The 13,773-nt window shown below is 36.7% G+C and overlaps 1 protein-coding gene across 1 annotated transcript in view; it reads right to left on the bottom strand.

The window, feature by feature from the left end:
- Nucleotides 1-13,773, bottom strand: part of NIPBL (NIPBL cohesin loading factor) — a gene marked incomplete at both ends in the record, with an annotated part of 122,576 nt that overhangs the window by 44,221 nt on the left and 64,582 nt on the right. Inside the window, 7 exons of the mRNA XM_080694804.1 lie at nt 1,472-1,618; nt 1,713-1,811; nt 2,354-2,456; nt 2,766-2,980; nt 5,331-5,420; nt 12,157-12,300; nt 13,574-13,706. Of these exons, the coding sequence (XP_080550930.1) occupies nt 1,472-1,618; nt 1,713-1,811; nt 2,354-2,456; nt 2,766-2,980; nt 5,331-5,420; nt 12,157-12,300; nt 13,574-13,706 (931 nt within the window). The remainder of the gene's footprint in view (nt 1-1,471; nt 1,619-1,712; nt 1,812-2,353; nt 2,457-2,765; nt 2,981-5,330; nt 5,421-12,156; nt 12,301-13,573; nt 13,707-13,773) is intronic.

Raw genomic sequence — 13,773 nt, 5'->3', positions numbered from 1 at the left:
GCCCAACTCCTGGTCTTTTTAACCAGTTAGTATCATGGGGGAAGTATGTAAAAAAGTGTAGAATGGTAATTTTTTTTTTGTGTGTGTGTGTGGTACAAGAGATTGAACACAGGGGCATTCTGCCTCTGAGCTATACCCCCAGCCCTTTTTATTTTGAAACAGGGTCTTAATAGGTTGCTAAGGCTGGCCTCAAACCTGGAATTCTCCTGTCTCAGCCTTCCACATACTGAATTACAGGCATGTGTTATCATGTCTGGCTAACAATCTTCAATTTTAAGACATGATCCCCAAATGCAATTTGTTATCTGTTAGGATTCTGATGCTAAAAAACAGGAAGAAAAAAAGGGCTTATAAAGACAGTTTTGGGACAGAGGATTTGACAATTAACTGATTGTTATACAATCTTAGGGAACACTAGCTTAGTAAGGTAAAATAATTTTATTTACATAGAACAGTATCCTTTTTGGTGTTACCAGCTGATAGTAAAATGTTTATAATTTAATTGAAAATAATTTAGCACTTGGGTGTGGTGGTCCCAGTACTTGAGGAGCTGAGACAGGAGGATCCTCAGCTACTTAAGTGAGGCCCTTGGCAACTTAGTGAGACCCTGTTTCAAAGCAAAAAAATAAAAATAGTCTGGTGGTGTAACTCAGAGGCACAATGCCCCTTGGTTCAATCCTTAGTACTGCACGAGAAAAAAAAAAAAAGTATAGGTGAAATATTATTATCAAAGTGTGTGTGTTTTTGTGTTAATTTATGGGGACTGTTGAAGCTAGGGACACTCTAACACTGAACAGTAACCACAGCACACTGCACCCCAATTTTGAAACAGGTCTTGCTAAGTTGTTAAAGCTGTCCTCTAACTTGAGATCCTCCTGTCTCAGTCTCAAGTCCAGGCAATACAGATGTGCCTCACTGTGCCCAAGTAAGAGTTTTTAAAATAAACAAGAAGCACCAGACACCATACAAAATTATTAACTTCTAATAAATAGTTTATTAATCCTGAAAATATTTTAGGATATTTTAATAGAATTATATCTGTCAGATTCCATTAGACATTTGGGAATCCTGCTGATTATATATATCCTTCACTTTTGAAAGATTGAAGCACTAACGGAAAAGTTATTCCATCCTTTGCTTATTCATTTCTCAATGAAGATTTAATACCTAATTGAGGCTGAAAGCTACTCTATCATGCTCAGTTGCTTAATACCCTGATACTTGTCTAAGATATATAAAATAAACTCTTGTTACAGAAATACCTAATCTTCTACACTAGTGCATTTATGTTGAATTTTACAAGAAGTCAACATAATTATGATGTAGACAACTGCTACAGTTCATAGATTAAGCAATACAAGTATAATATTCATATATGACATAATGTTACTTTTTAACAACGTTTCAAAGAGAAGAGGTGACTCTCAAAGGGCAAATTACATTAATTATAAAAATGGCAAAACAAACATACCAATATTCTTTCAATCAGCATATCATAATACTGTTCAGCAAGCTGAGGTCGACAAAGGACAAATCGACCTAGTAATTCTACTGCTGCTTCTCTAACACTAGTAGAGTTATCCATCAATCGTCCATGAACTCCTCGCTGCATATCAAGCTGAAGAAAAAGGAAGAAAATATAATTTATACTAAATAGAGCTCATATTAACTAGAAAACAAGGGTGAAAAGAATATTTTTTTGCACTCTTTACCCTTGCTAGAATACTGGGGTCTACAGCAACAACCTCAGATAAACACTTCATGGCTTTTGTTCGAACGGCAATTGCATTTTCACCAAGAACTCGTAGTATCTGCCAAGCAAACATTGACATTTTCTTTAATTTTAGAATACATAAAATATAGCATGAAAACATATTAAAAATCTATTATTTATCTCCTTTTGATCTGTATATAAGTGATCAAATGAGTCATTATGTTACTGATCCAATACTTCAAGAATCAGTATATACGGTAAGTCTTGTATTCTATACTTTGGGCCTTCCCTTTATCTTGGCACTCTGAAACACACTGCTATATTTCCTTTTCAAGAATCTGCTATGTGTAACTTTAATCAAGCATATTTTGTATCATATAAACATAATTTGATACCCAAATAATTTATTTTTATGACATAACCTATACCACATGTATGTATTCATACAGATATATATGCATTTATATGTGAGACAAGATTCAATATGTAAAGGATATGTAGAATGATACTGAGATAAATGCTACTTCCATGGTCCTCTAAGTATTTGTGCTCAACAATAAACAGATATTGTATGCTCTAACATAAGTACTCGCTATCAAAATCAATATCATTGTATTAAGGAATTCTGGTTTACTTTACCTGTGTCAAATAAATATCAAAGCTCTGGGCAAACGGCCTCATAGAGGCCAAGTATCGAACAATCAAGCAAGCATCTTCATAGTCCACAGTATCAGAGTTCATCCTGCAACAAAAAGTCAAACATTTTATTTACTTTCTTGTAAATAGGTATCAAGCTGGGTGTGGTGGTGCATACTTGTAATCCCAGCATTTGGGAGGCTGAGACAAGAGGACTGCAGTTTGCGGACAGCCTCAGCTACTACTTAGTGAGGCCCTCTGCAACCCAGTGAGACCCTGTTTCAAAATAAAGAATAAAAAACAGGGCTGGGGGTGTCGCTTGGAGGTAAAATGCCCCTGGGTTCCATCCCCAGCACTGCAAAAAAAAAAAAAAAGTATCAAAGATACTTCATATATATTTTCTTCTGGAACTTACTTTAATGTGCTAAACTGAGAAGGTGTGGTTTTGATAATGCTTCTAAGAAATTTTTTCCTGTTTTCAGCTCGATGCATAATTTGACCAGTTGTCTCAATTTCTTTTGCGTGATGTGTTCCTTCAGATGATTCTTCATCTTTTTGTGATTTCATTGCTTTTTCTGTTTCCAGAGTTGTGTCACGGAACCACTGGGCTATGTAAAATTTACGGGAAAACTGGAAAGAATTTAGATAGACTTAAGTTTACTGAAATTAGTAACATTTCCAAGTCATTAATAAAGCTAGAGTGTTCACAATTAGGCAGACGGTCATAAAAGTTTTCTTTAAGACAATTTATAATAAATAAAAGCAAATTTCAAAAAAAGCAAATTTCAAAAAAAGCTAGAAAATTTAGAGTATGCTGGATGACAGAAACTTTTATTTAACTTTGTTAAAATATTTAAATAATACTGGGTGTGGTAACACGCGCTTGTAATCCCAGTACATGCAAGAGTGAGAAAGGAGATCATAGATTTGAAGAAAACCTCAGCAAGTAGTGAGATTCTCATCAACCTACTGAGACCCATTTCAAAATAAAAATAAAATTTGGCTGGGACTGGTGTGGGTTTAAAACTCAGTATCACAAAACAAAACTTTATTAGTCATGTCCGAATATAACTTAAAACACAACTGTATTAAATATAGACTATTGTCATACTGCTTAACCAATGATAAATGATATCAGTACAATTAGATTAATAAAGTTTATAACAAATAGGTAAAATGCTGAATGCAGAAAACTCCATCTGTTTTCAAACCGTCTCTTACTTCTGCAAGGAATACACATACCGATTTTCACTGAAATAGTTTAACAAAGAGGTACACCTTAATTGTGTAAATAAAGATGAATAATCTGTAGAAGTTGGCTGAATAACTTAGTGGTCTCCAATTTTTTTCTTTTGGTAAAAAATAAAAATACTCCAGTACATGCATATTGTTTTCGAAAAAGTATTTTTAAAAATTTTTACATGGCTGCCGGGCGTGGTGGCGCACGCTTGTAATCCCCGCGCTTGGGAGGCAGAGACAGGAGGATGGCGCAGGTTCGAAGCCAGCCGCGCGTGCTAACTTAGGAGATCCTGTTTCCAAATAAAAATGTAAAAATAGGTCTGGGAGTGTAGTCTGAAGGTAGAAGGGCTTCCAGGAACCCCAGTATCACCAAAAAAAAAAAAAAAGTACATGGCCTATTGTTAAGACTATACATAGATTATGTAACAAACATGAGAATATAGTTAGAATTATATTTAAAAATAACTATATGAATAAGAATCTGACAGTTTTTTATGCTGGGTGTGGTGGCGCACTCTTGTAATCCCAGTACTTGGGAGGCTGAGACAGGAGGATTATGCGGGTTTGAAGCCAGCCTCAGCTACTTAGTGAGGCTCTTAGAAACTTAGTGAGATTCCGTTTCTAAATAAAGTATTAAAAAATAGGTCTGGGAGTAAAGCCCCTGGGTTCCATCCCCAGTACCACCAAGAAAACAAACAACAACAACAACAACAACAACAACAACAACAACAAAAACCCCAAAGTAAAAACCAAACTAAGTTTTTTTTTTTTTGGTGGGTCTGGAACCCAGGGGCATTCGACCTCCGAGCTATACCCCCTGCCCTATTTTTTATTCTTTATTTTGAAACAGGGTCTCACTGAGTTGCAAAGGGCCTAAGTAGTAGCTGAGGCTGTCCTTGAACCTCAATCCTCCAGTCTCAGCCTCCCAAATGCTGGGATTACAAGCGTGCGCCACCACGCACGGCTTCCAAACTAAGTTTTTTATATGCTAATAATCATCATATGTACTACATGGCCCATACTCAGTGTGAGGACCAAAGAGCTAGCCTAGATTCAAAGATAACCAATGGAAATACCCCAAATATTTCTCTTATCACACAAGTTCAGTATACTACAATATCTGTAACCAGAATTCCATATAAATCAACCCATAACCATTATTTTCTGTTGAGATGACCAAATATTTCTTTCCTTCAAAATCAATATTCCAATTGCTGGGTGTGGTGCTGCACACTTGTAATCCCAGTACTTGGGAGACTGATACAAGAGGATCCAGGTTTGCGGACAGCCTTACTTTTTTTTTTTTTTTTTTTTGGGGGGGGGTGGTACTGGGGTTCCTGGAAACCCTTTTACATCCGGGCTACACTCCCAGACCTAATTTTTATATTTTTATTTGGAAACAGGGTCTCTTAAGCCAGGACGGCTGGCTTCGAACCTGCGTGATTTTCCTGTCTCTGCCTCCCAAGGGCGGAGATTACAAGTGTGCACCACCATGACCTTTGCAACTCAGTGAGATCATGTTTCAAAATAAAGAATAAAAACTAGGGCTGGGGGTGGAGTGCCACCATAGAATGCCCTTGGGTTCCATCCCCAGTACCGTAAAACAACAACAACAACAACAACAACAACAACAACAACAACAACAACATTCCAAACAATTTAAAAGTTTTCCTCTTCATGCAATTTCTCAATTTTCTTTTTTAGATTCAATTTAAATTAAAAAAGGACAAAAGAATCTTACCACTAATGAAGGATCAGTTTCAGTATTCTCATCCAAGTAATCAAGCAATGCCTTTTGTAACTGTTGGATTTCATCTTCTCCTCCAGAAACCTATAGAAAAAGATCAAATAAACAAAAAGATGTTCCTAGCATGTTTCAATAATTTGTCTAGACATAAAAACAAATCTGATAAGAAAGGGTTAATATTAAAAATGAAAGTCGGGCGTGGTGGCGCACGCTTGTAATATTAAAAATGAAAGTCGGGCGTGGTGGCGCACGCTTGTAATATTAAAAATGAAAGTCGGGCGTGGTGGCGCACGCTTGTAATCCCCCCACCCCTCGTACTTGGGAGGCAGATACGGGAGGATCCCGCAGGTTCAAAGCCAGCCGCATGCGCTGGCTTTAAGAGACCCTGTTTCCAAATAAAAAAGTATAAAAATAGGTCTGAGAGTGTAGCCTGGAGGTAGAAGGGTTTCCAGGAACCCCAGTACCACCAAAAAGAAAAAAAGAAATAACCATAGCAATAAAAAAAAAAAAAAACAATTTCGAAAAATATAAATTGATAGGTGAGGTTAGCCTTTATTTTTATAAATTACATTGTCATCTTTCTTTGAAAAAGCTCATAGGTAACTGATATAAAAATTATCAGAACAATGTATTAAGTCTTCAGAGGTACCAAGGCCCTGACACTGGTTTTCTGTTTGGGAAAAAAAAAAATTTTATTTAATCTAGCAAATGGAAATTTTTAATCAAATAGAAACTGCTATCATGTATATTATTATGAATTATATACTTGAGATACTATTTGAAAGGAGTACTGCATAAATATTTTTATTGATAATATGAAAATAGTATTTTATTGCATAGTTTATTAAATATATAACAGGTGAGATGTTCACCTATGTAGGTGCAGAAAGACTCTAAATCTTTCCTTTCTCTCAAGAATTATAGAGCCATACAGTTACATTCATGTTCACTGTTAATACTCTAGCAATTCTAGTTTTACCAGGTGAAATGCCAAAAATACACTTTAGGCTAATCTAGAAGGAAAGTGGTAAAAACAAAGATTAGAATAACCCAGATTCTGGGAGTATGTTGGAACTGCTACATTTACAAATTGGTCACAGCACTTTAGAATTTAGTGTTGAGAACCAAAAACATATTTACAAACGATCCTTCCCTTTAAGTTGTACCACCTATACAGTCATATGTGGTATAACAGGTCCTAGAACCAGTCTATGAAATACTAAAGATCACCTACCACCTATACCTTGGTTTCTACATTACCATTCACTAATAAGAAATAGGATTCTTTGGAGAAATAACTGATCTTGGGGCAGGGCTGGGGCAGGGAAAATAAAAGATGTCCCAGAAACACCTTGTGCCAGAAAGTCCTCAAAGAATGATAGGAACATGTAGCAAAAGGACATAAAAGTTAGTTCACACGGGCTCTTACTCATCAGATATAGGACAATTTGAGCATTTCAATAATCACAATAACAGATTATAATATAGTAGGAGTGGTAATATTATATAAATGATATAAATGGCAACTTTTCATTTTTGACAGCTATAAAACACACACACACACACATACACACACACACACACACACACACCAGGGATTGAACCTAGGGGCATTCTACCTCTGAGCTACACCCCATCCCCTTTTATTTTTATTTTGAAATGTCTCACTAGTTGCTGAGTTTGTCCTTGAACCTACGATCGTCCAGTCTCAGCCTCACAAGTACTGGGATTACAGGGTGCACCACCAAGCCTGGTGGCAGTACTACAGATATTTAAAAGCCCCTGGGTTACATCTCCAGTACCACCCCCTGAAACAAAACTATGTTTTTTATATGCTAACAAATCATATCAGCTATATTACATAACACACACACTCTCTGTCTGTCTGTCTGTCTCTCTCGGATTGAACATAGGGGCATTCTACCTGAGCTACACCACATCCCTTTTTATTTTTTATTTTGAAATGTCTCACTAGTTACTCAAACAAGAGTTCTCTTGTTTGCAGAGATATACACTAAGTAGTGACTCAAGCTTTAGTATTCAATATTATCACTCAGAGGGCTTAGTAACTATGGATTGCTTCACTCTGAGAATTTCTGATTCAGTAAATAAAGAAAAAGTCCTAAAAATTTATATTTTTAACAAGTTCCCAGGTAATGTCAACACTGATGCAGATAAACTATTACATTTAAGAATTCAGGGGGAAGCCAGGCGTGGTGGCGTATGCTTATAATCCCCGCGCCTGGGCGGCGGAGACAGAGGATTGTGCTGGTTCAAAGCCAGCCTTGCTGGTTTAAGAGACCCTGTTTTGAAATAAAAAATATAGCTGGGCGTGGTGGCGCACGCTTGTAATCCCTGCATGTTTGTAATCCCTGCACGCTTGTAATCCCTGAGGTAGAAGGGCTTCCAGAAACCCCAGTACCACACACACACACACACACAAAAAAAAAGTCTGGAAGTGTAGCCTGGTGGTAGAAGGGTTTCCAGGAACCCCAGTGCCGGGGGGGGGGGGGATGCAGGGAATAATTAGGGCATTATGTTTGTTACTTCAGAAAAGATTAAAAAAAAATGCATATAGAGACACACATATATATGTATACTTTTCAAGAATGATAAAGCAAATGTCATAAATTTTCAGGAATTAAGCAACTGGGGTGGAGGGTTTATGGCAAGTTTTTTTGTACTATTCTTTTAACTTTTCTAAAAGGTTGAAATTGTTTTAAAATATAGAATATGCATAAAAATTAGAGGTGTTTCTACCAACAAAAACACAGTTATGAACATAAGAATTGAAAGAAAAAAAGAAGAGTTGCATATGACAGAATTATTGCCATTCATCCACACTTTTTTTTGGTGCTGAGTATTGAACCCAGAGGCATTCTACCCCCAGATTGATTTTATTTACTTGGAAACAGGGTCTCATTGAATGTGGATGGCCTCACTAAGTTGCAGAGCCTGGCTTTGAATCTGCAGTCCTCCTGTCTCAGCCTCCCAAGTACTGGGATTATAAGCGTGTGCCACCATGCCCAGCTTGCATCCAAACTTTAAGGAAAAGAATATATGAAGAAATAAAACGAGGACTTCCGGGAAGATGGCGACCGAGAAAAGCGGGGCTTAAGAGCCCCGCTAACAACCAATCTCCATTACCACAAAATCAGCGCCTTTCATAGCCAGAAAACACCATCACCAGAGAAACAAAAAAATCACCAGGCTCCAGAGAGAAAGCGGACTGAGAACAGAACTCAGAGCCACAGAAGAGATACACCGGCCTCATGCCTGAGGACACGGCAGCAGCGCCATACTGCCGGCGGCAGCGGAGAGTTCACCGGACGGCTACAGCAAGCCGAGGTGAGCCGCTGCGGAACAGCCAGGCAGGATTTCTCGGCACAGGGAGCATCTAAAGCCCCCAGTGGCTGAGCTCAGCACACGCTGCAGGGATTCAGAGTGGAACTCAAAACCAAGAAGAAATAAGCCAGCCTCACGGCTGAGGGCGTAGCAGCGGTGCCATATTGCCACCGGCGGCAGCAGCAGCAAATTCACCGAGTCCAGTACAGCTACATCTGCGTACTCAAGAACAGTGAGTCAAATTGCGGGCCACAGAGGAGAAATCCCAGTACTGTACTCCCTGGGACTTGACCCAGTGGGGGAGGGGCGGTGGCAGAGATATCACACCATAGGAGAACGTGCAACCTGGCACCCCCCACAGTCTAAAGCAGCCTCTATCAACTCTCTGGGTCGGAGACTCTGTGATACAACCCAGTAAAGGAGTAGTGGGGTCTGAGATACTACTGACTTGAGATCCAGAGCACCTTAAGTGAAGTCATAGTGACCCAAGGGAAGAACCCAGAGAAGGCACAAACTTCCGAAATCATGGGAAAGAGGAATAATACTGGAGCAATGAATGCCCACAACCCCACAACATCAGAACCTGATAAAACAGAAAATCAGAGATTTCTAGAAGATCAAATCAGGAAAACAACTGTAGAAATAATAGAGGTGCTTCGAAAAGAACTCAGAGAGAGCCAAAAAGAGATAAAGGATGCAATTAATGAAGTAAAGGCCTCAATTCAAAGCACAAACAACCGATTAGAACACATGGAGAACAGAATCTCGCTCTTAGAAGATGATCATTCCAAAAATGAACGCATAGTTTCTAATCTAGAAAAAAATATCCGACAGCAGGAATCTGATATTGAAGAAATATGGGCCCATTTTAAGAGAGCTAACCTAAGAATAATTAGAATAGAGGAGGGAAAAGAAAGTGAAACCAAAGGGATCAACAATCTCTTCAAGGAAGTAATAGCAGAAAATTTTCCAAACACAGAGCAAGAGGTTGATACAAAGGTCCAGGAAACTTATAGAACTCCCTTTAAACAGGATCGGAGAAGAGGATCCCCACGCTACATAATTGTCAAAATGACCAATGTGGAAGCCAAGCAGAGAATCTTAAAGGCAACAAAAACAAAGGGCCAAGTGACATTCAGAGGCAAACCAATTAGAATCACTCCAGACTTCCCAAACCAAGTCATGAGAGCCAGAAGGGCTTGGAGTAATATATTCCAAACTCTGAAAGAAAACAACTTTCAGCCAAAAATTTCCTACCCAGCAAAACTTTCTATCAAATTAGATGGGGAAATAAGAAGCTTCCATGACAAACAGAAACTGAAGGAATTTGCCGGGTGTGGTGGCGCACGCTTGTAATCCCCGCGCTTGGGAGGCAGAGACAGGAGGATCGCGCAGGTTCGAAGCTAGCCGTGTGCGCTGGCTTAGGAGACCCTGTTTCCAAATAAAAATGTAAAAATAGGTCTGGGAGTGTAGCCCGGAGGTAGAAGGGCTTCCAGGAACCCCAGTACCACCAAAAAAAAAAAAAAAAAAAAAAAAAAAAACTGAAGGAATTTATGTCTTCAAAACCAGCACTAGAGAAAATACTCAAAGAGATTAACTACAAAAAAGAAATAGGTAACACACACCAGAACCAGAGAAACATGATTTCCCATCCAACAGACAACTAAGATTGGTTATCTGTGGAGATTCATTATTTATGTTAGTCTTTTACCTATCTCTAAATGGTACTGTTTGCATTTATTGTTGTTAATTTTTAGGATTTCTAGTTGGAATATTAATATACCTTCAGATATAGCATTTGGAAGTATTTTATCCCATTCTATTAGTAACTTTTAACTCTGTTTACATTGTCTTTGGATATACAATATATTTTTTTATTTTTTAGGGAGATTGTATACTCTTCTGTTGCCTGTGCCATTGAAATCATATCCAAGAAATCACTGCCAATTTCAATGTTGTGAGGTTTTATGACCCAGATTTTCTCCTAAAAGTTTATAGTCTTAAGATTTATATTTAGGTCTTTTATCTATTTTGAGCTAATATTTGTATATGGGATTGGGTAAGGGTCCAATTTTATTCTTTTCCATATATTTATTATTTTTCAACAATATTTAGTTAAAAGATTATTATTTCCACCACCAAATGTTCGTGGAAACCTTGTCAAAAATAACTTGACAATATAGGGAAGAATTTAGCTCTAGGCTTTTATTTAACTCCAATGGTTTATATATCTGCCTTAAGAATAGTACTACACTGTTTCAATTATTGCAGCTTTATATGGTTTGAAATCAGAAAATATGTATCTTCTAGCTTTGTTCTTTTTCAAGATCATTTTGGGTATCTAGAGTCCATATTCCATATTAGGATAGATTTTCTTTTTCTGAAAAATAAATATATAAATATATGATAGTTTCACCTAAAAAAAATAGGAAAAAAAATATACTCTGGTAAGAAAGAAAGTAAAAAGAAATATTGAAATGTTATCTTTAAGTCATCAAAAGCTTGGTATCAGACAAATGAAACTGTTATGTGAGATTATCATTTTTAATTTTGGATAAATTGCTATAATACTAGATGTCAACCACTAAGCCAAGCATGGGAAGGAGGGATGGAGAGGGAATGGGGTGGGGATTGGGTAGGGGCTGACTGGGCGACGTGTGCATGTATGTCTACAAAAGTTTGTATCCCACTATGATGTATGAATACAGTGCACCAATAAAAAAATAAATAAATTTTTAAAAAAGAAATAATAACAGGAAAAAAGGAAATAAAACGCCTTTTCCTCAAGATGAATACTATCTAATAGAATAAATGAAAAAAAAAAAAAAAAAAAGGCCTACTTGCCCCAGCCCCAAAAGATGCACACATTCAAAGGTACAAAATTATCCAAACGGTCATTCTAAATCACCATCTCAGTAAACCAAATATGTAAATAAAACTATATCAAACTAAATGTATCTTTTCTTTTGATGGTGGTGGGGACTGAGGAGCCTCAAGCATACTTAGGCAAGTGCTCTACCACTAATCTATGTCCCCATCTAACCCAAATATAAAATAGTATTATACATTCATCAATGAAGTTCACAAAAAGAAAAGTAAACTAAGAATGCATATTAGCCAGTAAAAGTTCCTGTTAGAGCATAATTCACCCTAAAGTATTATTTTTTTTTCTTTGGGGTTTTGAAAAGCCCATGTTTAGAATTATAAATTTTATCTTGAGTCTACAAAATGAAACACAAATTTAAGAACTTCTAAAGAGAGAATCACAGCTTCACTGCCAGGCCCCGCCAACTTAGTGAGGGCTCTGCAACTTAGTGATACCCTGTTTCAAAATAAAAAGTAAAATATTTCTCTAAAGGAAAATGCCTCTGGGTTCAATCCCTAGTACCCCCACCTCCAAAAGCGCCAAAAAACCCCTAAATCAATCAATTAATTATTATTTATCCCCATAATTTTAGTCTTTTATTTCAAATACCTGTTTTAAAATTCGTTCAATAGACCCTTGATCCATTTTGCTTGTAACAGCATCTTTCCTTAGTCGTGCAGCAACAGTTCCAAGATAATCAAGAGATGCCACTCTTAAAGCCATTTCTGTGGATTTGTTACTAAACTGATGAACCTAAAGATCAAAACAGTTTTACATTTAATAGATTTGTAACAATATCTTTATTAGAAATTTATCATATAAATTTTAAATCAATACTTTATTATTTGGAATTTAAACATTTTTTTCCCCTGTAGTACTGTGAACATTTCTGGAATGTGAACATTTTCATCTGCTAAAAAATTATACATTATACTTAGGAACACAGTTACTTTTTTTTATATGCAGGCTCAACTGCTTATTGGTACAAAATGGAATATAACTGAGTAAAAATTTCTTAGGATATAATGTGATGCCTACAAAACATTATTATAGTTTCAGAACAATATTAATGTATTTTCTAGTTCACAAAAGTTCTCAAAAGCTTTTTAACAATTTATACCCTATACGCCCAAATGTTTAAAAACAAAAAGAGAAATAACAAAAATATTTTTCATTTCCTTATTTTATTACATGAAGACCAAAAACTGCACTCCCAATATATATATATATATATATATATATATATATATATATATATATATATATATATATATATATATGTATATATTTTATGGTGCTGGGGATTGAACCCAGGAACATTCTACCTCCAAGCTACTTCCCCAGCCCTATTTTTTTTTTTTTTTTCTTGGTGGTACTGGGGATGGAACCCTTCTACCTCTGGGCTACACTCCCAGACATATTTTATATTTTATTTGGAAATGGTCTCTTAAGCCAGCAAGGCTGGCTTCAAGAGTGAGCAATCCTCCTGTCTCCACCTCCCAAGCGCAGGGATTACAAGTGTGTGCAAACATGCCCAGCTCCAGCCCTATTTTTAATTCTTTATTGTGAAACAGGGTCTCACACTAAGTTGCGGAGGGCCTCATTAAGTAGCTGAGGCTGGCTGAGAACCTGGGATCCTCCTGCCTCAGCCTCCCAAGTACTAGGATTACAAACGTGTTGTCACCATGCCCAGCATAAAAGTATTTTTAAAGATAATGAAGGGTTCACATTCGTTTCATGCTAAATAAATTTAGACTTACTGCTGTGATGTTATTTTAACTAATATAACATCCCCAAATTGAAACTAAAATCTTAATATTATGTAAAATTAAAATACTAAAATTCAGATTTTAAAGTCTTCCACAAGTTACTAACAATCTAGTGTACAGTTATACACATGCAAAAATAAATTCAATGTTCATATTTCCTTACACATTTTTAAAGAATTCATCATCTGTGAATCAGAGTACATCCTCATTATGTTGTCTTCTAGAAATGTAATAAGCTTTAAATGCTATACTCTTACCAACAGTCTCCCTAACAAACTAAGGAGTAGTTCAGCAGCTGGCCATTCAGGCTTATTGACTGTTGAAAGAAGGTCTTGAACAAAATTTTCAAAGAGTGGTCTATAATCTTCTTCGCCTTGCTTACTACCACATCTATTCCAAGACAAAAGAAAAGAAAAGAATGGCAATTAAGGTGATATGTCTACTAACATAACTGAAT

Source organism: Muscardinus avellanarius, assembly GCF_963383645.1.
Source record: "Muscardinus avellanarius genome assembly, chromosome: 1".
NCBI classification, from domain to species: Eukaryota; Metazoa; Chordata; class Mammalia; order Rodentia; family Gliridae; genus Muscardinus; species Muscardinus avellanarius.
The sequence above is the reverse complement of the archived record's forward strand: the minus strand, read 5'-3'. Positions and strand labels throughout refer to the sequence as shown.